Source organism: Pezoporus occidentalis, unplaced genomic scaffold (genome assembly GCF_034315485.1).
Source record: "Pezoporus occidentalis ecotype Australia unplaced genomic scaffold, CSIRO_AGI_Poc_V1 ctg27, whole genome shotgun sequence".
NCBI classification, from domain to species: Eukaryota; Metazoa; Chordata; class Aves; order Psittaciformes; family Psittacidae; genus Pezoporus; species Pezoporus occidentalis.
This window is the reverse complement of record NW_026914611.1, coordinates 9,985,612-10,012,139: the sequence shown is the minus strand read 5'-3', so window position 1 is coordinate 10,012,139 and position 26,528 is coordinate 9,985,612. Positions and strand designations below refer to the sequence as shown.

Genomic DNA, 26,528 nt, shown 5'->3' with positions numbered 1-26,528 from the left:
CTGTCGAAGTATTTTCTCTCATGCTTGTGAGAGGAACGTAGATTATATTGCAACATCAGTTGTTGTAGAAAATTAATCGTATTTGAGATGAGCTCTTAAATGAGATATATTCTTACAAATATCTCTCGTTTTCTCTTTTCTCCCCTCAGTTGCCATGTATCGAGAACCATCTTTGCATGATATTGGAGAAACAGTGCCAAAGGCTGGGGTAACTCCAAGTAAAAGCACAAGTGCATCTGCAATAATGAATGGCGGCAAACCAGTTAACAAGAGTAAGACGACATAGCCAGATCCTCACAGGTGTTGTGACTTACTGAGTCCTGAGTACAGTTGAGCCATTTATCCTCGCCAGACTTCCCCGCTGCAGTGTCTGTGGATCAGCTTGCGGCAAGTCACAGACTTGCCCGTTGCTGTTTCTGAACTGAGTTGTTGCAAGTGGATAAATCTCAACATGTAGCTCCACCCACAACAAGAAGACACCTGGATGAACCAGCTAAACTCAGACCATGGAATGCCCTACAAGATATTGGAATGCCTTTTTAATATCTTTTCTGTGACTGTGACACTTCATGTGAATGACATACTTCACAAGTACACTTGATACCTTGCCTGCTGAAAATTGCCCATAATCCCTTTTTGAGTCCAGTTTCAGCAAAATCCATGTGTTTAAGTTCTATTTTGTAGCACACAAATAATCAAGTAATTTCTAGTTAGATGCTGTAAACCTGTGCTATTATGGATTTCTCTTCTTCCCTTTTTTATAAGGCTGCTTGCTCCACTGTCTGTGACCTTTTGCAGGGATTGTGTTTCTCTATAACTTAAGTGTTGCCGGTGGCTTAGTTTTGAAAGCAATCAGGGAATCAGGAAGCCTTCAAAAATCTATTATTCCAAATTATATCTATAAAGAATAGGATTGTTGTCTCTGGCTTACAATATTGATTAAATGTGAATACTCTTTAGAGCAGATACTGTGCTTCTGAGGTTGGCATTATAGTGGAGGGAAGAGCGTCAAACACAACCAACAGGAAGTTTTCTGAAACAAGTGTTTGGCATCCCCCTTTAGTTTCTTTTTGTGTGTGTGTTTTATACATATCACAGGCTTACTGGTAATGGTAACATTTGCCTTGCCCAGCGAGCAAGACCCACTCATTTTTGGGAAAGTGGGTCCAAAGAATTTTGTAGGCCTTGTAGGCCTGAATTAAGGCTCATTTTTCATCTACTAAATCTTCATTGTTTGAAAAACAACCACTACCAATTAAAAAAAAAAAAAAAAAGTAAGTAAGACTAACCACAATTGCGCTACCTAAATCCATTTCTAATATAATCCTTTCCTTTTTTTAAGGAACTGAACTTAATGCCACTGTTATTTTTGGCTGAATCCCACTCCTACTTAGCAAAGCATGGGCAAGGGTGTCGTTGTGTTCTTTTTTGCAGCACCAATGCAAAGGGTAGTTACAAATTATAGTTTAATATTTCTGGTGTTTTAAAAAAAAAAGTTTTAAAACTGGACATATTACAAACCTTTGTTTTTCTTTTTAGCTAAGCATGCAAAGTCCGGTCCTATGTATCTCACTGATATCCCAGTACATACCTCCACCCAGCTTCCTAGGATAATATGCCCACCAAATTGCTAGATTGAAGGTGCCTTGCCTTGATCTCTGTATACTGTACTTTCTCCTACATGAACCTAGAAGAAATCAAAAACATTATAAAATTGAAGCCTTGGATCATATTACCAGAAACAACATCAACCCTTTGAGTTTGCCACTTGTGAACTATTAAACCAGTGTTGAGGAGGGAGGGAGGGAGATTTATAGAATACCACAGAGATGCCACTGAAGTGTTACATGCTTAGTCACAAGCTTTCAGAAGACTAAAAATATGGGTACTCTATGTATGCTTAGGAAGGTATTTGTTTCTCAGAGAGGGCAACAAGGACCAAACTGTACCTCAGTCTGGAAAATTGTGTGACAATGCTCTCTTGGCCTCTTGCTGTTACCTTGATATTTAAAGACAAAAAAAAAATGGAAATCACACATTCTTTTTTTAGCACTATATTTCTGGTAGTTTATCACATCTTTGTGCTGAAGTCCCTAGCAGAGATAGCAGGTTATTTCAAACTCCCTCTCTGCTCAGCTGAACTGATTCAGTCTGAATGAAGTCTTCATGCTAGTTTTCAAACGTGTTCTGTTTTTATAAGCAACATTTAGTGCACTCTTCTAGGAGGCTACTGTAAAGCTGCTATAATATAGATTTTATGTTTTTTTTTGTAGGCCAGACTTTCTTGTTTATATATGTACTATGAGAACAGCAAGCTAACACTTGATGTCGGGTCTTTCTAGGGAGGGAATGAGTTAAGCATGAAACCCACTATCCATGTAGATTAAAAAAATAAAATACACACCTACTCTAATACTGTGATAAAAATGCAAAGAAACTTTGACTTAGACTGTGCCCTTGCCTGCTAGCACTAAGTATGCATGCTTGGGGAAAACAACACTTTATTAAAAACTTTGGTGCACCCTTCTCATCCCACCTGGTCCAGTGGGATTTGTGCACCATCCCTGAGAAAACAAAACCAAACCAAACCAAAGCAACCTACATGGTGATCTGGGAGCTTGCTCTGCATCTGGAGGACCAATGGGAGGCAGCAGTCTTGATGTTGTACTGTCTGCTGGGTCCCTGATGAGGCCCCAGGCTTTCCCACAATATTTTGAATAAGATAATACAGCTGAAGGCTACACTCCTTCCTCTCTTACCTGAATTGTGTAAGAGTTCACGAGGAGGAAATAATATGTGTTCATGCCCCATCCAGCCGTCTTTTCACTCTCCCAGTGTAAAAGCTTGGGAAGAGCAGGGCTGGGGACCTGGCTAAGCCATGCAAGGAGGTTCTGGTTCATGGCCTGATGCTACATAAGAATTGTTTTCAATATTAAACTTCTGATCCTGAGTCATTATGATCTGCAAACCAGCTTGGGAGGCTATAATTAAGGCACGATTTAATTTTTGTAAGCAGTTAGTACATACTGGAAATAATACAGCATTTTGTTCTCATTTTCCATTTTTGTTTCTATGGGCTAAATCCATATGTGAGTTTAATCCACTGAATAGATGTTCTAAAAATATTTTTTCTACAATCTGTTTAAACATGGCAAAGGAGTCCTTGTGCTTTGTTTCCTCCCTTTAATTTTGTCTTGTTTCATATGTTGCATGGGAAGATGGCAAAGATGAACTGCATGTAGTAGGTTGTGTCTGTCAAAGGTCTGTTGGTCAGTATTTCTAAATTTACATACATTTATGCAAAGAGTTTGTCTGCATTGTACAATTTGTGTTTATTCTTATTTGTTGTATACACAGATTCAACTTGATGAATAAAACATTTATATGAAGGCATACCAGAAAACAATAAAAAAGTTTATGTAAGAAGTAGAGCGTGCAAAACATCATTGCACTGGCCACAGGATGGTGAAACTTCATGTAAATAGGTTGGCAAACTCAGTTCTCCCCTTTTACCATGCCAAAGAAAATTTTAGCTCCTTAATATAATACCTCTCTTGCTGTTCTCCAGGATGAGACTTCACCATTTTCTTCCCTCTAAAATTAATTTTGCTGTTAAGTGAAAGCTATTTTCAACTGTCTGTTACTACTAAAGTACTGTATAGTAAACCTGATGGAATCAATTTGTATTTACAGACTGGGGTTTTTGTACTTAACATGTCCAGCTGTCTGTGAATCTGCAGCGTTCCAGATCTTTTGCATGCTTGCTTTGTATTTTGTTCTTCTAGGTTTTATCTAATCTCTGAGAGACTGTTTGCACAGCAATCCAACCTCATCTTACCATTGCATATGTTAACAACACTGCACCTAGTCATTCTGTCTTTCCTATTTTCTTAACCTGTATTTCAGCTACAGTTCTATTTGGCAAAGTCAGTCACACGTGCACAGATTTAGACGTCCAGTTTTAAGCAGATAGGAACTACTTCAACAAAGCACGGGTTTGTTGCACTTCAAAGATTTTATAAATACACAAGAATCCTTATGAGATTGTTCATATGATAGGGCCTCTGGAAAGGTGTCTATAGCTTTTAAGTGCTTTTTAGTTCACATAACACTACTTTTGCTTAATTTCCTGGGGGGTTTAGCCACTCTCAAATAATTTTTTAATATACTGTCATTTTCATAAACTTTAACTTGCGTAGAGTCAGGTTGGTTCTTAACAGCCTCCCTACACACACCTCCCCTCAGAATATAAAGCAGTTCAGTTTGACAATGGTATATACCTGAAACAACTAAGAACTCTGACTTTTTCTATATATACTGGGAACCTTTCGATCTTGGTTGAAAACCAGTGTAAGCAGTGAGGTATGAAAGCAGGCAGTTTGGTCCATGCATTAAAAGTGCATCTGTCTTGCTGATCCATCCGTTTGTTGGCATAAAGAAGAAATTATTCGGCTCTATTCAAATGGGAATGCAAGTAAAATTAGACTAAGTAAGGAGATTATCTTTCTTTTAAAAGCCCCCTTAGATAAACTCCTATTCTCTGCAATGCTTTTTAAAATCTCTAGTAACAAGGGGGTTTTGTGATGACTAATGCAAATGCCATGACTTATTTTTAAAGATATAATAAAATTTTTCTTCTGTTACTTAGCCACAAAAATATTCAACTTAGCTTTCTTCATGCCGGTATCATTTAGCTACAAAGTGAAAAAAGGGTCACAAGTAGGTCACTAATTTATAGAAGGAAATTAGTCCACAGCTGGTTTATAGGTGATATTATAGATATATTATATACAGTAGGCATAATCCTGCAAGTTGATTGCAGAAGCATTCAGCACACTTCTGGATTGTGCTCTTTCTTTCATAATAAGAAAGAAAGAGTATAGTGTCTTTTGTTTATAAGGTTTATAAATCCAGCCAGTACAAAATGCATCCAATTTGGTTTTGTCGTATTTTGCCTTTTGCCACAGGCCTAAAAGCAATTTTTTACAGTCACTGGGTATGAAGAATTGAGCATTATGTTCCAATCCCTTATACCTCTTCTTGCTTTTACAGCTTATGTATCTGGAATTCCCATCACAGGGAATGAGGTGCAAAATCACAATTTATTAATACAGCTATTATTTTCACATACGTGGAATAATAATCCTGTTCCTTCTGATCTCATTTTTTAGCAAGCAAATGAGCCACAAAACAGATCTGCTGGGAGTTACATCACCAGCTACCTTAGCAGGAAGAGTGGGGGGAATGTTCAAGCAACGTTACAAGAAACAGAATAAAAATTGGAATTTATGCATACCTTATATTTTTGGTAGTCTTAGTTATACTTCAAGGTTTATAGCGATAGCACCATTTTGTTTGCTAATTTACATTTTAACAAACCACTGACAGTAGCTGTCTTAGAATATTCTACTATTTTTTGTATATGTACTTTAACAAATGAGTTGGATAACATTTTCTGAAATGCTGTGGCTACATAATCCATCCAGTAGCCAAAATACTGGAGCTGATTGGGTTAAAAAAAAAATGAAATAAATCTAACTAGAAATAGAATAACCTTACACTCTTTAAGTATATAAATTTAAAGCAAAATACAAAGTAAAATGCATCAAATATGACATTGCAACCCTCTAAAGAATTGTTCTTATGCATATGAATACCTGAAATACCATGGCTGATCTATGGGATATATAAATCTGCTTACCATGCCATGAAACCATTAAAAGGCATCTACTGAACCTAGAGAGAGTTTTGATTATCTGCTATTTTCTTATTACAATACTAAATACAAATGGAAGGAAATCAAGGAAAACTTTGTATCTTTCATTATTTATACTCCAATTCAGCAGATGAATGTATATGTGGAAAAAACACTGATTATGAGATGATTAAGGTCAGCGATATTCATAAATATAAATAAAACCAACAATCTGTGCTCTCCACACACCAGGGTTGACTAAATGCATACATGTTAAAATCTAGGAAAGTATTCCTGTTAAGCTCTATAATTTCAAGATGAATTTGACTTTGAAGGTTCTTTATACTGTATCAATACATTTTAGAACTCTGCCTGATAATTTGATAACTTAAGAAGAGAGCAGCTAACAGCTTTGGGATGTATATCTCATTAGTTATCCGCATAGCTTTTCTAGAAGTTATGCATTGATGTTTGGTGATTATACTCCCTGAGAATATGTGCTTCATAAACTTAAACTTTAAAAAGAAAGAATACAAGTAAAATTAAAAAAAAATGGATTAAAAAGGGAAAACTACAAGGGAAGGGGAAATAATAAGTTCATTTAAAATTTTTGCATTCTATTACATGTCCTGTACCATTGTACTTTCCTGTTTCAAAATTGTCCTTTTTAAAACAAATGTAATTTCTAGGCTAATCATGGAAATTCCTTTTTTTGTTGATATATAGTTCCCTTATTGCTGAGTCATGTACCTCTTCAAAAATCAGGACCTTGGCATCTAAAACCACAATGTTATAGTTTGGTATTAAAAAGAAATATTGTCCAACCATTTAAACAATTTCTTGCTCAATCATGGTTTCACAAAATGTAAACACTTCTGAACCTAAAATGTCTGTATCTTTTTTTGCTCTAAAGAATTCAAGGGCTGCCAAATCTACATGTAAAAAAAAAAAAAAAACCTGAAAAAAGAGACTCATATGTAAATAAGTTAGGGAAGTCCCAATAGTTGTGCATCGTTCATAACTCAATGTGAATTTCACACTGAGCAGCATTTCACCATTGGAAAATAAAATTTTTGGTCATACCACTGCTTTGTTTGCATTTACTGGATTAAAACTTTAATTACTTTGTTGCTATTGTCTGAACATCTTTGGCTGAAACCCGGCTACTAAATACCATAGCTGACTTTTTAAGTCAGTTGACCTTCAGGCTCCCTACTTCTATAAAATCAGTTAGATTCAATGAATACCATGTGGGACAGTGCAATCTGTTCCAAACAGTGATTTCTAATAGCATACAGAATTGTCATCCTAAAAGTTACTGGTATAACAAATTTTCATTTGCTTTACTTTTAAGAGGCAACTGTACATACATAGAACATTATGATAAAAGTACATATGAGTTGCAGGATACATATTCAGAATAGGTAATCATATGTTTATATATTTATTAATTTTGTTCCTTATACTCCTATAGATTATGTATTTGAAAGTATTGTAATATGTAGACTATATAATCAACTTATTGACACATTAACTGTAGAAACTAAGAAGTTCTCTTATGGACAAGGGTCTGTTCCAACACCTTGGGTCTTCATTCTATGGCTGTCAGGTAATTGGACCTCAGTTATCTGAGTACAATTTTTTGACCAAATAAAAAAATCATTAATATTTGTATAAACTTCTTTACAGCTTTTCTCAATTTGTGAGCTGGTATGTACTCAGAAACTGTTGTTGGAAAATAAAAAAGGACCAAACAATGTATTTGTGAAACACCACAAAATGAATCAAATTAAGCATTTGGCAAATGTTCAACTAGTGCTGCACTTCTACAGGAGTACTGTTGTTGCATACTGATACAGGGAGGAGACAACCAAGTAAATAATGTTTAGTAAAAAGGCTTTCTTGCACCTTTTCCAAAGGTTGCTCAAGAAACAGGAATTATGGGTGTAGTCTCGGTCCCACTGAATTTACCAAAATACTCTGGAAAGATCCACAGGGCCTTTATAGTATTTTATGACTTCACATTTTAGAGCCTGGACTCTCCAGCTCCCAAGGCAATTTTAATTTTTTTTCTTTTAGTTCTCTTATGCATTTCTTTACAGAGCAGGCCCTCAGATGAGTGTTCTAAAGCTTTTACACCCATGTACGTGTGCATGCATGCACACCCACATACTGAGTACTTCTGAAATGAAATGTTCTAGCATCCTAAAGAAAAACAAACAAAAAACCTTCTTAGTCTTTGATGGGCTTTGTTAAGGGTATTCTTTTCCCAGCCAGATTTCACAAGCATTTCCGTTCCATCCTTCCCAGCACTCACAGTTTCCACAGCTACAAACACCATTACCTAGAACAGAATGAATAAAGGGCAATTATCATAATTGAAATGTAGTACATTAAAATGTGTTTTATGGGAAGTAAAAAGCTATGCTAAAGTCTGCATTGTTCCTTTATGGCTTCCCCCCCCATGTTTTGGGGGCTTTTTTTGGAAGGAAGCAATTACTGTCCCATTGCATTAAGAAGCCAGCCCAAACCTATACTTACAAAGCATTAATAACATTCTCTCAATAATTCCATTGGCAGAATTGAAAATATTTCAATTATGCCACCTCTACTTGTACCCCGCTGTTGAGGCTCAGTGTTCACACTGTACCTCCAGGTACAAGGAAAACCAAGATTACTTTTAACTATCATTTAGAAAGAAAAGGACATAAAAAAGTTACAAACAGAGTAGCAATAAAAACATCACTTTGAAACTGAAAAATTTTAAACCTAAATTCGCAAAAGTGCTATAAAAAGAAATAATATCTCAAACCCTCTATTAGATGAAAAATGTGTTGGCCCTATTTTGCAGTGGGGAAAGGTTACTTTCGTTTTATTCAAATATTTCTCATGACTCCTGGATGCTTAGCTGGAGACTTCTACAGCCTGGGTTTCCGATGTGACGAGTCTTCCCACTGACTTTATGAGAATCTATGAAGAGCTGCTGAAGCTGAAGACTCCTTGCCTCTATTTTGGGTACTAACCCCCAGAAAAGGACCCTTGCTAATAGGAGTAGCTGTGAGACAATTTATGAGTGTCAGCCCTCCCACTTTCACTCTAATTGGCTTGCAGATTTCCTCCACATCTAATAATTGCTCAGCAAAGATTTCTAAAATTAAGCTTTGTAACAGGAAGCAGCCAGTGAGTTAATTTACAATTCCCGTGTTCCTTCTTGTCACTAGATTTGTCATGAGGGTTTGGTGGTAGCCTACCCATTTCTATCCACATCTGCCACCTGAACTCTCAGACAGTATTAAGGTGAAACTGCTTTAATCACTAGCCATCATGTCATAAGAAAAACTGTCAGGTATTTCAGCCTCCCGCTGAGAACTGCCTGATTGCCAGGAAGCTCTGTTAACCCACACAGCTATGCCACTCACCTACCAAGATCATCAGACAAGTGAATTTTGTCTATGACTTAAAAGCAATATGTACATAGAAAATCCAGTAAGAGAACAAAAGCTAAAGAAATCTCATGATCAAAACATCCTTTCCACACTGCGCGTCCTTTGCCAAAAAGCAGTAAATTGTAGTCTATTACAGTGAAAAGTCTTGATGGATTTCATAGCTGGCTTACTTATTTAAATTCATACTCAGGCTTTCAAATGGTGTTTTGAAACCTTAAGTTGATTATCACATTGCAAAAAGAAACAATTATAGCAGGTTTGCATAACCAGCAAACGCACTTCCTCCGTCAGCGGAGGAAGAAGCCAGGCTTTGTTTAATATAATCCCCATCAACACAGTTTGTTTCCTGAAGCAATTAAGTGTTAGCCTGTACTGCACCTGTGCAAATGAGACCTTCGTGTTTGTCACAGTCTCTGTCATCGCATTCACAGAAATCACCCGAAATGTACCATTCCTGTGGTGAACAAATGCACTTTCCACAGTGGCAGGAACCTGAAATCACAGAAAAACATTACTCACAAAGAGCACTGGCATTTTCAGACTAGAGAATAACATGCCCAGACATACGCGTGCACACACACACATGTGCGCATAGGCACAAAATTGCTTGCCTAAGAAGCTGTTGCATAAAAGAAAATCATCAAGCTAAAAGCTTTCTGAATAAAAGGATTCTTTTGACATAAGAGTATGGTGGGACGTTACTACTAATGCTTTGATTCTGCTATTTCATTTAATCAGGACTTGCATTTTGAAGCTTTTCTTTGGTTTCAGAGGCCTACAATCAGAGCTGCTCTTCCCAGCAAATGCTCTTTTTTTGACTAGAAAAGCTCAAATTGTCCCTGACCCACTGTTACTGAAGGCAATAAAATCGTACCCAGGAAGAAAATGGCCCTCCTCATCTAAAATCTTTAGGGGTGAGGCTAAAAAAGACCAGGGGTGCCTGAGAATAACAAATTTAGACCCCCTCAAACCCTCATCACCACAAAAGAAACTGCTCCACCTCCCATGGAATTTCCTCTAGGTCAGAAAGACTTTGTGCACATAGTGGTGACTCAGCAGTCTACTTGTTTCTGCAGAGTACCCCAGTGCGTCTCATTGGGATAAGCAGCTCTTCTCCTCAGGGATGTCAGGTTGCACCCCCACAAGCAAAGGGGGAACTTCATGGTGACTTTCGTGTGATGCTGCAACCCACCAAACACCAGAAACCTCCCTTTAAGGGAAGACTCAGAGCCATCTCTACCTTCAGGAGAAGGTTCATGGCTCTGAATCCTGGAAAGGGACAGCTGCCCCAAGGCAACCATATCTCAGGAAGTCTGTAGAGTCAGAAGGCTGCAAGAGAGGCTTTTATGCAACTAAAAATGCCAATAGGAAATGGTAATTCCTCATGGATGATTCCAATACCCAGCTGAAGAGTTGGCTTTTACAGAGCCCATCCTCAGCTGCCTGACCTTGTACAGAGTTCAGACACTTAAATGCTAAGGTGACACACTTAGTAACTGCTAAGCGAAAAAATCCTTCTGGGGACCTATGAACTGGTAACAGCACAAATCAATACAAAAATGTCAAAAAACAAATAAATCACAACAAATAAGACAACACATGAATATACGCATAGTTTTCAATTATGAGAGGCAGGATTTAAAAAATGTCACCAAAGAAGCTGTCAACTGTTAATAGAACATGCTTATAAATGAGTTAGATGCAGTTGAAAATCCTAGTCCTCTTGCAAAATTTTCAGAATGATTCCAATACAAAGACACAAAAGTTTTTAATGCAATATTAAAGAAAATATGAAGGAAGCTTGGCTACAAGTTCTACAAGGATGATCAGGGAGCTGGAGCACCTCCTGTATGAAGACAGGCTGATAAAGTTGGGGCTGTTCAGCCTGGAGAAGAGAAGGCTGCGTGGAGACCTCCTAGCAGCCTTCCAGTATCTGAAGGGGGCCTACAGGGATGCTGGGGAGGGAACATTCATCAGGGACTGTAGTGATAGGACAAGGGGCAATGGGTTTAAACTTGAACAGGAGAAGTTCAGGTTAGATATAAGGAAGAAATTCTTTACTGTGAGGGTGGTGAGGCACTGGAATGGGTTGCCCAAGGAGATTGTGAATGCTCCATCCCTAGAAGTATTCAAGGATGGGTTGGAAGTGCTTGGAGCAACCTGGTCTAGTGGAAGGTGTCCCTGCTCATGGCAGGGGGCTGGACCTAGATGCTTTTCCACCTTTCCATTTCTTTCAGTGACTTCTGAATAAAATCCAACGGAAAAATCCAAATACACTTTAAAAAAAAAAAAAAAAGAATTTATCTGTCACTATCAAGCAATATTCCATAGGTTTTTCTCATAAATACCAAAGTGTCCCTGATCACTGAAACTTAATTCCTTAAACCTTTAGAATAGCTTCAGCAGAGTTTCTACTTTATTTTTTTTAATTAAAATGAAAGTAATTCAGTGTTTACTGACAAAATTTAACTCATTGCCTAATTTTAGAGAAGTGCTGTTTTAACTTGTAACATATGCGACATGTAAATACATACAGGAAGAGCCAGCAACTGGAACATTTGGGGATGGAAGCATCTGGATAAGCACCTATTTTTTTCCATGAGTTCTTAGTATTGCTTACTGAGCCATGGGCACAGAAAATGCTGACATTCCCCACAAGGATGAAAAATGCCATTGTACAAAGCGACAGGAGGGATAGCATAAATGCTGCATGGCTGCTGTATAAAAGGTACACTAAGACATATTTGAGGGTAATTTAAACTGAATGTTTCTGTTTATACAAACTACAAGCTACTGAGAGCTAAAAATGATGAATTGTATGAGAATTTCAGTGAAATTAAAGCAGTTAATAAGAGCACAACATTGTGAGAAACCTGAAGTGATTCTGCATAAGCGGGCACTGATGCTGCTACTGAGGGATGCCCGTGATGTTTAAAACTATTTTGCAGAAGATACAGCAAATTTAACACCAAGCCAACCAAGGAAGATCAGAATCCATAATGCAAAATCTGTAAGGGAGAATAAATGTATCATGTCTTTTCCCTGAACAGAGAATGCTGCTCTGGGAGGCTCCTCAGTTTAATTAAAACAAGTCTAATGAGTTGCAGGGTGTTCCCTGGGATCCCAGCCAGATCCTCTCGCATGGGCTTTGGCTCATTACCTAGCCCCCATCCTGCACTGTTACAGTAGCCATCTGCATCCCTGCATTTACTGCCAGGGAGGCAGCAGCATGGTGGGTGTTGCTGTTTTCCTTGGGAAGAGCTTTTACTACAGGTGGCATTGTCAGCAAGCCAAGATTCTGAGAACACCCTAGCAATGTGGATGCCCAACTCTGCTTGTGTTAGCAGAGCGTAATTTTCTGACAGTGTTCAGCAGTTGCCTGCTGAAAACCAGGACTCCTCAGAGTTCATAACTCCTACATACAGAAAGTCAAGATCCCCAAACCCATTTTTGCATTTGCATATCTTGGCTAGGTTTCCAGCTGAGACAGAATAACCACCATTAGTTCATGGGTTTAAAATTCCCTTTTATTTGACCAGTAATGGTTACGTATGGCTCAATGTAATGAAACAGAAAGAACAATTTGTCATTTTGACCTCTGGATAGTGCTGGTCACATTAGCTATTAACAACATTTTAAAGTATGATTTCCAGATATTTAAGTATCAAGAATAGATTTGTCTTACAAATAAAACCCCATCCTGGTCAGAGAAGAGGCAGGAGACAGTAGTCTCCTCGGTGTTCACTGGCTACATGCTTCTTGAGGTTGTCTTACTTAGGGATTTTTCTGCTGGGACAAGCATTCACGTATGACCGGCTGCTCCCACAACAAAGCTGCTATAGCGCCTAATATGACACAGCTTTATTGTACTGACTGTCCTCAAGGAAACCCTCGGTCACACGAGAAGCTCACCTGTGTTTGGGGGCTGAAGAAACTTAAAAAATTAAAATAATCCCACCAGTGCTGCTGAATACGGATTTAGGGGCAGGTTTGCAATTCACACAGAAAGTAAATGCTACTCAACAGTGTGCTACTGCCTTAGAAAATCCGGTCTTTTGGAGACATCATTCATGTATCAGGTTTAAAAGCAGTACCTGCATGCAGCAGGTTACAACCTAGAGCAACTTTCAGGCTGCTCCACCCTATATCAGTGATCAGATCCCAAACCATCCCCTGGGCAGCACAGAGAACAGAGGGAAAATATCCTGGATGTCTCTGCAAATTCCTGCCAGATTACATACTTTGAAAGCCTCAAAGTAAATTGTAGCCTTGATATACATGCTTAAAGCTAATTGTTCTCAGAGTATTCAACAGGCTCTCAGCCATATTTCCAAAAAGGTAACAGACAATACAAATATTTTAAATTTCAAAATAATTTTTCACATTTATATTTAGATTCTTATATAGTGCATTTTATTGATTATGAGCATATTCCCTACCTTCACAGTTTATATTAAAAAAAAAAAAACAAAAAAATCACAGGGACACCAAGACTAAGAGTAATTAACTTCTGCAGTAAACCACAGTAGCTCCATTTCTCCAGTAACTCAGCATCCTCTTACACACATACTAAATTAAAGATAGCCACAGTCATGGAAACAACGCAGAGACAGTGAAACTTCCTTATTTTCTATGACATTGCAACAACTGGGGGGAGAAAAAAGCCAAAATAAAAAGGTGTGGTGTGGGAGAATTCTGATAAGTGATAATACAGATGGAAGAAGGCCGGGCTGGAAACCCCATTTAAATATCTTTTGCACTGAAACAAGAGCTACTAAAGAGACAGCTGGAAATCTGCCTGATGTAAAAGGCTCCTAACTGGGTTTTCTTCCAGTTAATAGGCTTCTTCCCTGTCCGTGCAAGAGACATATGAACAAGGGAAATGGCACATCCAGTCTGGAGTGAGGGCATTTTAGCTTCCAGCCAGGCCCACCAACCATTTTTTGTCTCTTTCAGGCATATTATATTATAAAAACAGGCAGTTTGCATTATGGGGGAGCTAAAAAGCTTTCTTTCCAGTAATGCAATTTTCTAGCCTGAAAGACTGCAAGGTAAAAACCTCAGAGAACAGTTTCAGATAATTATCAACATTTTCTAAATTTCATCCCTCCCTGGGGCAATTTTTCATAGCTGGAAAACAAACAAACAAACAAACCAACCCAACAAACTAAAGCAAGCACCTGAATAAAAATTTAGTAAATAAGGGTTTGTTGGATTCTGTTGTGGGGGCTGCAGATGTCCACCTTTCCTTTGCTGCTCTGCTGAGGAGGGAGGTGATTATACCAAAAGTTGCTGTTGCACACTCTCCACCACTTACCGTTGCCTGAGATAGTACATTTGCCATCTTGCCCACTGAAGTGTGGGCAATGCCTCTGTCCCTCAGTCTGGATGGAACATTAACAGTTTATAATATACAGCCGTTCAATGCAGACCATCAGATAAACACATACAGGAAATTATATACTTTTAACAAATTGCATAGGACAGCAACATTATTAAACACGTATGTCTGCAGTGGGTGTTTGACAAAATGGATGCAAGTGCATTAAGGAGCCAAATATAACATCCTTTTAATAATAAGTGCCTTTGAAAGAAAGGGCTATTAAACGATAACACACAGCCAAGCACATTAGTCTTCCAGAACCTGACAGTTTTCCTCTGGAGGGGCACTGATATGGCGTGGCTCAGCTGCCACATCTTACCCTTCCCCGAGCATAATATGCCATCTGCTGACTCGCAGAGACTTCTGCTCTCCTCCTCTGTCATGTTGCACTTCCTTGAATGCTGGCACAACTTTCCAAACCACCCGTCCTGGCAAATGCATCGGCCACATGAGCAGATACCATGGCCTGTAATGACACCAAGGTTAGTTATGAGCAAAACAAAGAGAAAGCACTGTGAAGTGCATCCTATGGGACAGACAGACAGATAGTTGGACAGCACAGCTTCCCAGCAGGGTCATCTCCTTCAGTTCTCTCATTCTTGGGTTAAACATGGTGCCCTAATGATGTGCAGGAAAGCATACACATGGCCCCCTTCATCCAAAAGCTCAACATCATCTCAATTTTATGTTACGTTCCCTAATCCCCAGTGTACTGAGGGCAGACACAACCTCTTTCCTGCCAGGTCTTCAACCCTGCAGGCTGGTGCTAGTCTCACTTGCATATCCCATACTGTTAACTGAAGAAGCAGATCCCAGCACGGGGCTGAGAGGATCACAGCACACAGCAGAGCAGGCAAGGGAATTAAAAGTTGCCATCTCCTCCAGCAGCCCATTACTGCTGGATATCTGCTGCAGTGGAGAGAGTGGTTGTGCAATGCCTGAGCTCAACATATTCTGCAATTACTACAAATTAACTCATTTAAGGTTATATGCATATGCAGGCTGGACAGAGCCTCAGGTGACATGGTTTAGTGAGAGGTGTCCCTCCCCATGGCAGGGTGATTGGAACTAGATAATCTTAAGGTCCTTTCCAACCCTAACTATTCTATGACTCTATGATACAATAAAGGATGACGATAATTCCCCCAGGGTCTCATGCAATTGCTATAATTGGTTGTATGTAAACCCAACCGGCAACCTGCAGAGTTTCTCTCATCATCCTAACAACATCCTGTTGCTGTTCTGCATCTTCTTTCCAGACACAGCTATCCCAGCTCTCCACACGAACACATAGATGTCAATTCCCAGATCAAGACAAGAAGTCTGAATGAGAGGGAAGATGGACAGGCAAAACAAAAGTACAGCAGCAATGACATAGATATCAAAAGATTATTAATAATAAGGGGGGAAACAGGGAGAAATGAAAGGACATAAAGAAAAGAGGAAAGAAAAAAAAACGTAAAACAGAGGGTAAGGCGAGAGGAATACACTCTGAAATGTTAGGGAAAGAAAGGTAGGGAGTGACAAGTGAGGAAAAGGCCAAAGAAACCCTTGAACTTGGGTCAAAGATAGAGGCTAGAAGTGATAATCAATGTTTAGAAAAGAAAAAATAAAGAAACAGAATTTTTGAGAACTATTTGCACAAAGATTCATAAAACCAGAAAATATGTTGAATATCAGAGTAGGAAATCTGGCAAGAAAGGAAAGGTGGCAACAAATGCAGACAAGAATACAAAAATGGAAAATAGAAAAAAAAAAAATAAAAAATAATTAAGAAATATCTCCCTGACAGAATTTCACTTTTCAACCTTGAATAATATTTCTGCAGTAGAGGAGATCATTCCTTAGCTTTTCTGTTTACTGGGCTTAAAAGAAGCAAATAAAACATACCAGTGACTTTTGTCCTATTCTACCTGCTATGTAGGCCAAGAGAGTGGAAACAAAGGAACTGAGATAATTTGGGATCATGGGCTGGGAACAAGCAGTAATAGTATCTGGTAAAGCATGGAACTGTAGGAAGCAGAGGCAAATCACCAATTTTGTTTTTCTGATTTGTGGACTTCTCATGAGACAACAGTGCAACTAGATACTGTAAATGGGAAGGCAGCACTGACTGAAACCCAAAGGAGACACAAACTTTGTAGTTTGCTATAAGTGTAATTCCTTAATTACTGGGTGCTCCAAAGTCTTGGAGCTGTCATATACAGTGATCTAAATGTTCAGAATAATTTTTGTACCCCAGACTGTGTATTGATCTTGGAGGTTTTTGATCTCATTATCTATACAACTTGAAATGCTCAGTAACAATGACACATTTTTAATATGCCAGTATTGATTCCGCAATTACAAATTTACATATATGCATTTCACAGCTATAAAATATTAAAACTTTATAACTAGCAACAATGGAAGCTTAATGCAACTTTGGTTTCTTTGTTAGACTGGGAAACAAGAGCAGCTATACCACAAATAAAAATACAAGAGATAGATAGAAAATAAGCATATTGACTTTGCCATATGTTCCTTCCAGGTAGATGTCATCCAATTGTCTATATTAACTTACTTATAGCTAGGCTTCTCACAGAGCATTTCTATCTGCCTTCTTTATTTTAATTCGTAACATATAGATTGATTTGAGAATAGCTCAACCACTGAAGAGCAAAATATAAAACTGGATATTGGTGTTGGAAAATTATTTGTGGAGATACAAATACTTGTACTCATTTTAGCAGTGAATAGTAAGAAATCCATGCTGATTCTACTGAGAAAATAATTTTGTATCGTTTTTCTTGTATGGTCATTATGATTTACAGAATGCAGAGACTGATCATGTCTGCAAAACCTTTACGTAAGTCAAATAAAAAAGTAATTAATAATCTATAAATTTGCACCAAACAGAATTTACAGTTTACTGCATAAAATTTGACATGCATTTTTCTGACATGACCATTTTTCTCCTTGATGCCATATAAATCCTCAAAACATAAATGATTCTTTTGTCTTAACTTCTCAAAAATAATATTTACGCTTAGCTGACACCAGCTTGGGCAGCTGCAGCTCTTCGGATGCCTCATCCACCAGGGTGGTGAGGATGCAAGTGCATAGGCCTAGTGCTTGTTAACTCCTTGTTATCTTCAGTATGTGCTAGCCTACGAAAAACTGCTTTACACAATTTAGTTGTGTATATCCTCCTTGCAAAGGCTCTTTGCATTTGTCTGAATATGTCCAAACAAGCTGATCAAAAAGAAGGGCTTTTCAGTTGAATGTAATATTCAAATTACATTAAAAGTGTCCCAGGTTCATTCCAATAAATCCCAGACTCTCAAACTTATAAGCAACAACAGGTTGCTCCTCTCGCTCTTAGGTCCTTTTGATCTGAATATAAATCCCTCCATAGAGGAGAATAAAATTCAGGAATACAGCAATCATAGAGGAAAGGGGAAAAGAAAAATCTCTAATTGAAGAAGTCCAGTCCAACTGAATTTGGTAACGTGATAAAATCCTACTTTATCTATTCAGATGAAACAGACTTACTGGAAAGTGTTGGTCTATTATCAATTCATACTTAACTAAAAACGCTTAAAATCACAAGCAAATTCTATATTGCAATGGCTCTGAGACTATAGATCTTCACTTATTAAAACCTGTGTTAAGGACTTGAGTTAATGAACATTTAAATATATAACAGAATATTTTAAACATTAATTCCAATCAGGAATGAGGAAGATTCAGGATGAGGAAGAAGCAGGCAAGAAAAAAATGGTTGTTAAAGACACTGTCACTTTGTTTAAAACTATCAGTAAATCCAATAACCACAAGATTTAAATGTGAAATATGAGTGAGGTAACAAAGCAAGCTGTGACACATTACTAGCAGAAGTCCATTGTAACCCAAATCAGCCCAAATCAAACTGGACCCTAGGATGAATTATTTATTATCACGCCTGGAAATAAAACTGTGTGGTTGTGGGAAACTTCAGTTTAGGACTACTCACATAACTGTTGTCAGAGTTCCCAAACAACCTGCATGATAATTTTTCTAATACAAAAGGCACCACTACATGGGAATGTCAGCCTGAGGAAAAAGGTGAAATATCCATTACAGAGAAAGGTGGCTCTTATTTCTAGACTGACTATAACCGGATTATGTTCACAAAGGGCAAACTCATGTCAACCCCAAACAAAATTTGGCAACTCAAAAGAATGAGTTCCTCAAAATAATTAATAACATAACCATATGAAAAATAGGAGTTTTAAAAGTGTAAAAAGGATATGAAAAATCTCAGAATAATGCAGGATCTCTGCTTTAGAACAATGCAGTAAATGAAACAAATATTTCTCTCTGTATTTCAATAGAAACAGGATTTTCTATTTTTTTATTACAGGACTGTGATAAAGAAATTTCCATTGTATTATTGGCATAAGAGAATATTAAAAAAACATCTATCTGGGGGAAATATTTCTAAATGAGGAAGCTTCATTAACCTGCCCTATGCTAAAAGAGTCGTTAAAAGCATTACCGGATCACTGATTTTGTTTTTTATTGAATATCGGTAGAATTCCATTACTTGAACAGTTGTGACAACTGCAGTTAGGAAAACCAAATTTAAATGTGAAAAAAATACTAGTTGCCTATTGTATTTACATAATAGGTCACTTAGTATTGTCCAAGTCTAATAATAAAGACTGTGGCTCCAGTTTGAGCAACACAACAGACAGGCAGTTCAGTATAACCTTCAAGTGAAGCACTGCAATGAAAAGGGCTAACGTTATCATATGCATGTAACAGGAAAGGACTGAGTAGGGACAGAAGTGAGTAGGAACTTTTAGAGCATTAATGAGATGGACATTAAAGTCCTCACTCTGATATCGATGTTTGAAGAGATTTTTATAAACTTGGAAGAGTCCCAAGAAGTTCCAAAGAAAGAATTCAAGGGGCAGAAAAAGTGGGTTGTTGAATTAAATTAAAAGATCTGTATCTGCTTAGCCTATTGAAAAGATAAAGAAAAAAAAGAAAAGAAAAAAAATAGGAAAGAAATTAAAAAAAAGGGGGGAAAGGGCTAAGAAATGCTTTAGCAGGATCTGAAACGCCTTCTTTAAAGGTAGTAGAATGGGGTTTATCAAACCATATGAGAGAAAGACAAAGCAAGAACCATAGAGAAAAGCTGATATCGACAAATTCATTTGAGAAACAAAACAACATTCCAAAGATGATGAATACTGGAACAAGCTTCCAAGGGATGTTGGCATGGCTGCACATGACTTGGAGTCTTCAGAGCATGGCCTTGTCAGAGACAGGCTTTAGTTGCACATGGTACACAGACTTCAAATAGGGGAAGCATGAGTACAGTGTAAGGGTTATCTGTAGCCTAACATATGAGGTTCAACACATAAATCCCTTTTAGATCTGCAAATTATATCTATTAATCATCAACTAATCAAAATCAATGTTGATGCACTCCTAATTCCTTTACTGCTCATTTCAACAGAAAGATCCAATTAAAATTAATTCTGTACCTACTGATGCTTTTGAATTTATCTGTTGCTGCCCCTGGATGTGCCTTAAAACTAGGATGAAGTAAATTAAGTGCAAGGATGTAGGCATTGACTCATTAAGTCTCTACTTGTGTAAAATAAAACCCTAAATCACACTAACTTTATGCCAGGTAGCCCTTGACTTCTCCACTACCTAAAACATTTTCACTTTTTTGTAGCAGCTAATGAGCATGTGGCATTTTTCAATAAGAAATACCATAACAAGAATCTCTACTAAATAATATAAAAATATCTAGCAAATTCTGTAACCATTATATTTATTTCAGATTCCTCAGTCAAAAGAACATGATCTCTACTCTGATGACCCTTGAATAGAAAAGATTAGAAACCTGTTGGGTGGAAATAAACCATTATTTTAATATAACAGGAACTACAGAGAAATTGCAAGTTCAGTTTAGATGCCTAATGCCATTTGACATATCCTAAGACATCAAGGACATCCTTGGACATGAAGGCAGCAACTAGGCAGGCATCCCTGGGTCATTGTGGAGCCAAGCTGGGGTCAGGCAAGAGTAGCCTTGGGTATCAAAAATCATACAGGGTGGCTAATGTTAGGCAGCTGAAGACTGACATTATGTCCTGTGTAGTCTGAGAAGCCACATCAGGAGTTGTATTCACATCTCTGAATTTATAGACTGGTCAGTGCCAAAAGCTGTCTTTGGCTGGGAGACAGGCTGATATTATCTTCCTCTCCTAATTTGCATTTTAGGTATATTTGAGAGTTCCATAAATGCCCTATCTACTTCTGTTTCTGTGAAGCAATATTAGTGCAAGGAATGGGTTGCCTGTTATGAGTATCAACCTTTGCTTGTGGCCCTAGTGACAAACTTGTGTGGAACTTCAACCATTTTTACTGGTTTTGTTCGGTTTGCTTTTATTGTAGAGTTTTTAAGCGTCATAATCCTGCACCAATGTGTAGCATGCAGAAGACCCAAAAGGGCTTCAGTTTTATTCTTTCAGTGGTTGATACTTTGCTGTGGCAATGGGCCAATAATGGTCCTGAGCACGAATCAAAATGAATGGCATTAAAAGCATTACCAAATCAATTTCAAATTGATCTTTGCTGTTCTGAATTCTTGTTGCCTGCCTGCCCTCAATCTTGAAAGAGAACAGAACATAATAGACAACAGTCACCCAGTGAGGTGGAGCAGCCAACAATGACATCAATGACTGGTCACAGTAGGGGAACAAATAACACTTGAAAGCTCAAGACACACCTGCAGCTAGCAGCACAGCCATAACCTCAGAGGACAGGGGAAAATATCTCTCATCAGGAACAGTAAGGTAAGTAAATATCAAGCCTGGTGTACATCAGTGACATAGCTGCGCCAAGAAAGAACTAATGCTGGCGACCTGTGATTCTCCAGTCATTTTGTGCACCAAAAGCACTTAACTTGCACACTAAAGACTCAAGGAACCAAGTAAAGTTGAAGAATACATGATGTTAAATACTGCAATAACTGCAATACACCTGGGCAAAACTTACATCACTGAAAAAAACAACTGTAGGGAATGGGCCTCTAGGTAGAACATATCTATCTCAAAAAGGCTGCAATGAGACACCTCATCCAGCTATAGCATATCGAGTCTCTGTGCAGAGGCACAAATAAAGGAAGGGGAACACGAATGAAGAACCTGGAAAGCAAGTTGAGTGAGGTCAGTCTCCCTCTTTACTCCACTCTCATGAGACCCAACCTGGGGTACTGCATCTAGTTCTGGAGTCCCCAGTACAGGAAAGATACGGACTTGTTTAAGCAAGTCCAGATGGTCAGAGGGCTGGAACACCTCTCCTGTGAAGAAAGGTTGAGAGAGTTGAGGTTGTCAGCCTGGAGAAGGTTCTGGGGAGAACTTATCGCAGCCTTTCAATATTAGGAAAGACAGCTAATAAGAAAGACAGAGACTTTTTACCAAGGCCTGTTGTGACAGATAGGGGCAATGGTTTTAAACCTAAAGAGGATAGGTTTGTCTTGGACATAAGGAGGACTTTTTCACAATAAGGGTTGTGAGACACTGGAGCAGATTGCCCAGAGGAGCTGTGACTGCCCCATCCCTGGAAATGCTCAGGGCCAGGTTGGATGGGGCTTTGAACAACCTGGTCTAGTGAAAGGCATCTCTGCCTGTTGCATGGGAGTCGGAACTAGATGATCTTTAAGGTCCCTTCCAACCCAAACCTCTCTATGATTCTGTAGATCCATTTCTAATAGCAGAGTGCTGTGGAATCTATGCCAAGTCCTCCTGCAACCTCTATCTTTGTGGAGATGCAGTGTCTCTATTCCTGGTACTGCAATGATGGACAGCTGAATTTTTAAGTGAATGACTCACTACAATCATGCAGAAACATGGTAATAAGGTCTCACTCAGTTGTACCCTAATTTATCACATCTTTCGCTTCGTGTCTTCCTACAGTCACATGGACAGCTGGTCTGGAAAGCAAGCTATTAATCAATCTCTGCTGGTCAGAGGAGGCCAGTACCAATTTTTATTAAAAGCATTTAGGTTGTCATTCACATTTCTCATTTCAGCATGCATTTGATCTGAAAACACTGGTCCGCCTTTCTTGTGTTTACTGGTACTCAGTGCTCACTGTCAGACCCTGCACTTTCACAGAGTCCAGTTTACAATCCTCTGAAGGCTTGACAGTGATTGCCTAGATAGCAACAGTGGCAGAAAAATAGTAATGAAAACAGAGGGAAAGAGGAAGGAATAAGCAGTTCAGCAAAAGGTGTCAAGAGGGTCAGGCTGAGATGGAAGCATGAATAAACCTGAAAGGAAGAGAGAGAGAGGTGTATGCCAAATTAATGAGAGAAGTGCTGTAAATGGATAAGTTGCAAAAAGGAAAGAAAACAAGGTTAAAATTGGTAGAATCTCCTAACAAGAGTGATGTGTGAAATATCAAAGGAAATATTCAAAATATTATCAGGATACAAAGTGACAGCCAAGCAAAATATCCGGCAATTGCTAGAGATTGTTGAAGCTATCATCAGTAACATCAGAGGCTATTGAGAATCTGAAAAGGATAACAATGGCAGAAATTCCTACATTTGGTCAGAAACTGTGGGAAAAGGCATCTAAAAGAAAATGTTGGTAGAAGCTAGAGTGAAAGATGAAGTAGCAGAAAATGCAAAAGGAGTAAATGGCTCATATTATAAGTTTGAAGGTGACGGGAAGTAAGGGAAATTCACTTACTAAGTGGTGAGTGAACAGAAAGCTGGAACTGATGGGGATTCTCTGAAGATAAACATTCTTGTACTAAGTACTTATACCTTAATAGGTACTGCCTTAAGTTATTAGGGTCAGGGGTGGTCTCGAGAGAAGTAGCTCAGAAATACAGACGGACACTGGATGGTGAAAGAAAACAAGGTTTCAGGAAAGGGAAGAAAGCCAAGAGAAGGAAAAGTGGTGTATGGAAGAGAATCACATGATTAGTAAGACATCTGTATTTGTTAATCTGAATCTCAGTGCACTTCCCACTGGAAAATCAGACAAGCACAAGAAGCATTTCTGTGTCATGAGAAGAGAGAAGATTCTGTAAAAGAATGAAATTAAATAGAAACATAAAATAAGAACACAGAAACATGCTTCAGAGAGTAAATTACAACCAAATCTAGAATAAATTAAAAATACTTCAAATTATATTTAGAAATAGCACAAGAAATAAAATATCAAGAACATGAAAAAATAATTTGCCAATTATTTGCCACTGGAATCCCAACATATCTACTACAGAAATCCAATAATTTTAGAGGACGGTATTAGTAGTGGCATGACTTCTAACTGGGAAGAGTAAAACTCTAGAGACCAGCATCACCTTACCAAGTTCAGAGAGCTGCAAGTAAGCAAAGATGCTCTAGTCTTCCTTGAAGCACTTCAGAGGTCAGCTTAGATCTTGGTAGTTTTAATCACTATATGCCACATTTCCTACTCTCCTCTTACTCACAAAAAAAAGCCCAGGACAACATGACTCCTGATTTGGCGCTTATCCTAAAATTTCAGGGAAAGAATTGGGAATAAGCTCGGGTCCCTGTACCAGCAAAAATCAAAGGGCGGGCTTTCTGAAGTCCTGTCACTAGATGATGCGCAATGAAATTTCAAACAGGGCACAGTCACTCGAAATGCATTTTCCCATATAATTCCTTTCACCTCCAGAGAATCATTAGTAACTAAACTATCAGCTTGAATGGAAGTGAAAAAAATGGAGCCTGAGACTAATATAGTTCATGAGCTGGCTTTCCTTTTTATTAGTTGTTTCAAAATTATGAAAATAAGCTTAAAGTGTATGGGGTTTAAAATAATTGATTAATTTCTACCATTCTTTTTGGGCAAAGCTATTTAGAGTAAAGGGGAGACCTTATTCAGGTAATATCTCTGAAAAGTATCTCCTGAACAGTAATAAGTTGGACACTGGTCAGGTGTTGAGGTGATTCTTCATATAAGTGTGAGGTACTTCAGCCAGCCTCTGTATCCTTTCTAATAAGGAACAACAGAATTTTTGTTTATAATTTCAAAAATGTGCAATAGCATTAGCAATATAAACACTAAAAAAATGCCATCAAATAATAAAAAATATGAATGACATAAATGGGAGAGGTATTTTTAACCATGGAGAATGATGACTTTTCAGTTCCCAAGTACTTAATTTATAACAAATAGGACCCAGCTTTTCAGTGGTTTTATCAGCTTTTATTTCCCTTATGCAAAATTAAATTTCAAATTATTCGTTTTATACACATTCATATTATTGAATACACCAGGTGTTACAAACTATTATCATGGCAGGTTCAACATTCAAACTAGAATTTTCCATGACACCAAGCTGTGTGGTTCAGTTGATACGCTGGAGGGAAGGAATGCCATCCAGAGGGACCTCGACACGCTTGTGAGGTGGGCTGATGCCAACCTCATGAAGTTTAACCATGCCAAGTGCAAGGTCCTACACCTGGGTCAGGGCAGTCCCAGGCACAGCTACAGGTTGGGCAGAGAAGAGATTCAGAGCAGCCCTGTGGAGAAGGACTTGGGGGTGCTGGTCAATGAGAAAGTGAACATGAGCCGGCTTCAGTGTGCGCTTGCAGCCCAGAAAGCCAACCGTATCCTGGGCTGCATCAAAAGGAGTGTGACCAGCAGGTCAAAGGAGGTGATCCTGCCCCTCTACTCTGCTCTTGTGAGACCTCACCTGGAGTATTGTGTGCAGTTCTGGTGTCCTCAACATAAAAAGGGCATGGAACTGTTGGAACAAGTCCAGAGAAGGGCCACGAGGATGATCAGGGGACTGGAGCACCTCCCCTATGAAGACAGGCTGAGAAAGTTGGGGCTGTTCAGCCTGGAGAAGAGAAGGCTGCGTGGAGACCTCATAGCAGCCTTCCAGTATCTGAAGGGGGCCTATAGGGATGCTGGGGAGGGACTCTTCATTAGAGACTGTAGTGATAGGACAAGGGATAATGGGTTAAAACTTAAACAGGGGAAGTTTACATTGGATGTAAGGAGGAAATTCTTTCCTGTTAGGGTGGTGAGGCACTGGAATAAGTTTGTGTATGCTCCATCCCTGGCAGTGCTCAAGACCAGGTTGGACAAAGCCTTGGGTGGTGAGGAACTGGAATAGGTTGCCCAGGGAGGTTGTGTATGCTCCATCCCTGGCAGTGCTCAAGACCAGGTTGGACAAAGCCTTGGGTGATATGATTTAGCGTGAGTTGTCCCTGCCCATGGCAAGGGGGTTGGAACTAGATGATCTTAAGGTCCTTTTCAACCCTAACTATTCTATGATTCTATATATTTCCTACATTCTGCATAGCCAACACCTTGAAGAAATATTCCCTTTAGTCAGACTTTTTTTATGTACACAGGATTATGAAGCAATATTCTTTTTCCTTACATAGAGATCTTAAGGTCCTTTCCAACCCTAACGATTCTGTGATTCTATGATTCTACACACCAACTATTTTGTTAATATTAAGAATTAAAGAGTAATTTTTGAAATAAAGCCAGTGAAAGCTAGAAAGAGAGCATTTAAGATAAATACTCCTCACCTGTTTTTAAAACACCATATGGTATATACTCATTTACATATCTAAAAGTAACCTGATATGCTGCTTAACAGCAACATATTACTGAAAAAATCGAAAAATAAGGTTTTCACTGTCAACATTAAAATAAACCTCCTGCATGTACAATTACAATGACAACGTAGCTCAAGCATTTCAGATTCTTTCATAATAAATTTTTACTACTACTGTTTTTTAGAAAACAGACATATCACTGTCAGTGAATACGACACATTGAAAAGTACTGCTGTCATTATTATTTTTAGATAAAATACAATATTCTCAGTAAAACATCAACTGTACTAAATGCAAAGTAAATTTACCTAATTTTTCAGATTTTCCTTTACATGCCTCTATTCGCCTCTAATGAACACTTATGGAATTTGGGTTCTAATATAGAATTTACATTTTTCT

General features: G+C 38.3%; 2 protein-coding genes across 9 annotated transcripts in view; one reads left to right on the top strand and one right to left on the bottom strand.

Annotated features, from left to right (window-relative positions):
* FGF14 (fibroblast growth factor 14) overlaps nucleotides 1-5,533 on the top strand; it is a 399,242-nt gene extending 393,709 nt beyond the window's left edge. For all 8 annotated transcript variants that reach the window (XM_062624693.1, XM_062624691.1, XM_062624699.1 and 5 more), the window contains one exon: nucleotides 150-5,533. In XM_062624693.1, coding sequence (XP_062480677.1) covers nucleotides 150-286 — 137 coding nt within the window. In that variant the 3' untranslated portion in view covers nucleotides 287-5,533. The remainder of the gene's footprint in view (nucleotides 1-149) is intronic.
* Nucleotides 3,055-26,528, bottom strand: part of ITGBL1 (integrin subunit beta like 1) — a 141,102-nt gene continuing 117,628 nt past the window's right edge. Inside the window, exons 9-11 of the mRNA XM_062624690.1 lie at nucleotides 14,844-14,990; nucleotides 9,520-9,633; nucleotides 3,055-8,039 (exon numbers count right to left, since the gene is read on the bottom strand). Coding sequence (XP_062480674.1) covers nucleotides 7,948-8,039; nucleotides 9,520-9,633; nucleotides 14,844-14,990 — 353 coding nt within the window. The 3' untranslated portion in view covers nucleotides 3,055-7,947. The remainder of the gene's footprint in view (nucleotides 8,040-9,519; nucleotides 9,634-14,843; nucleotides 14,991-26,528) is intronic.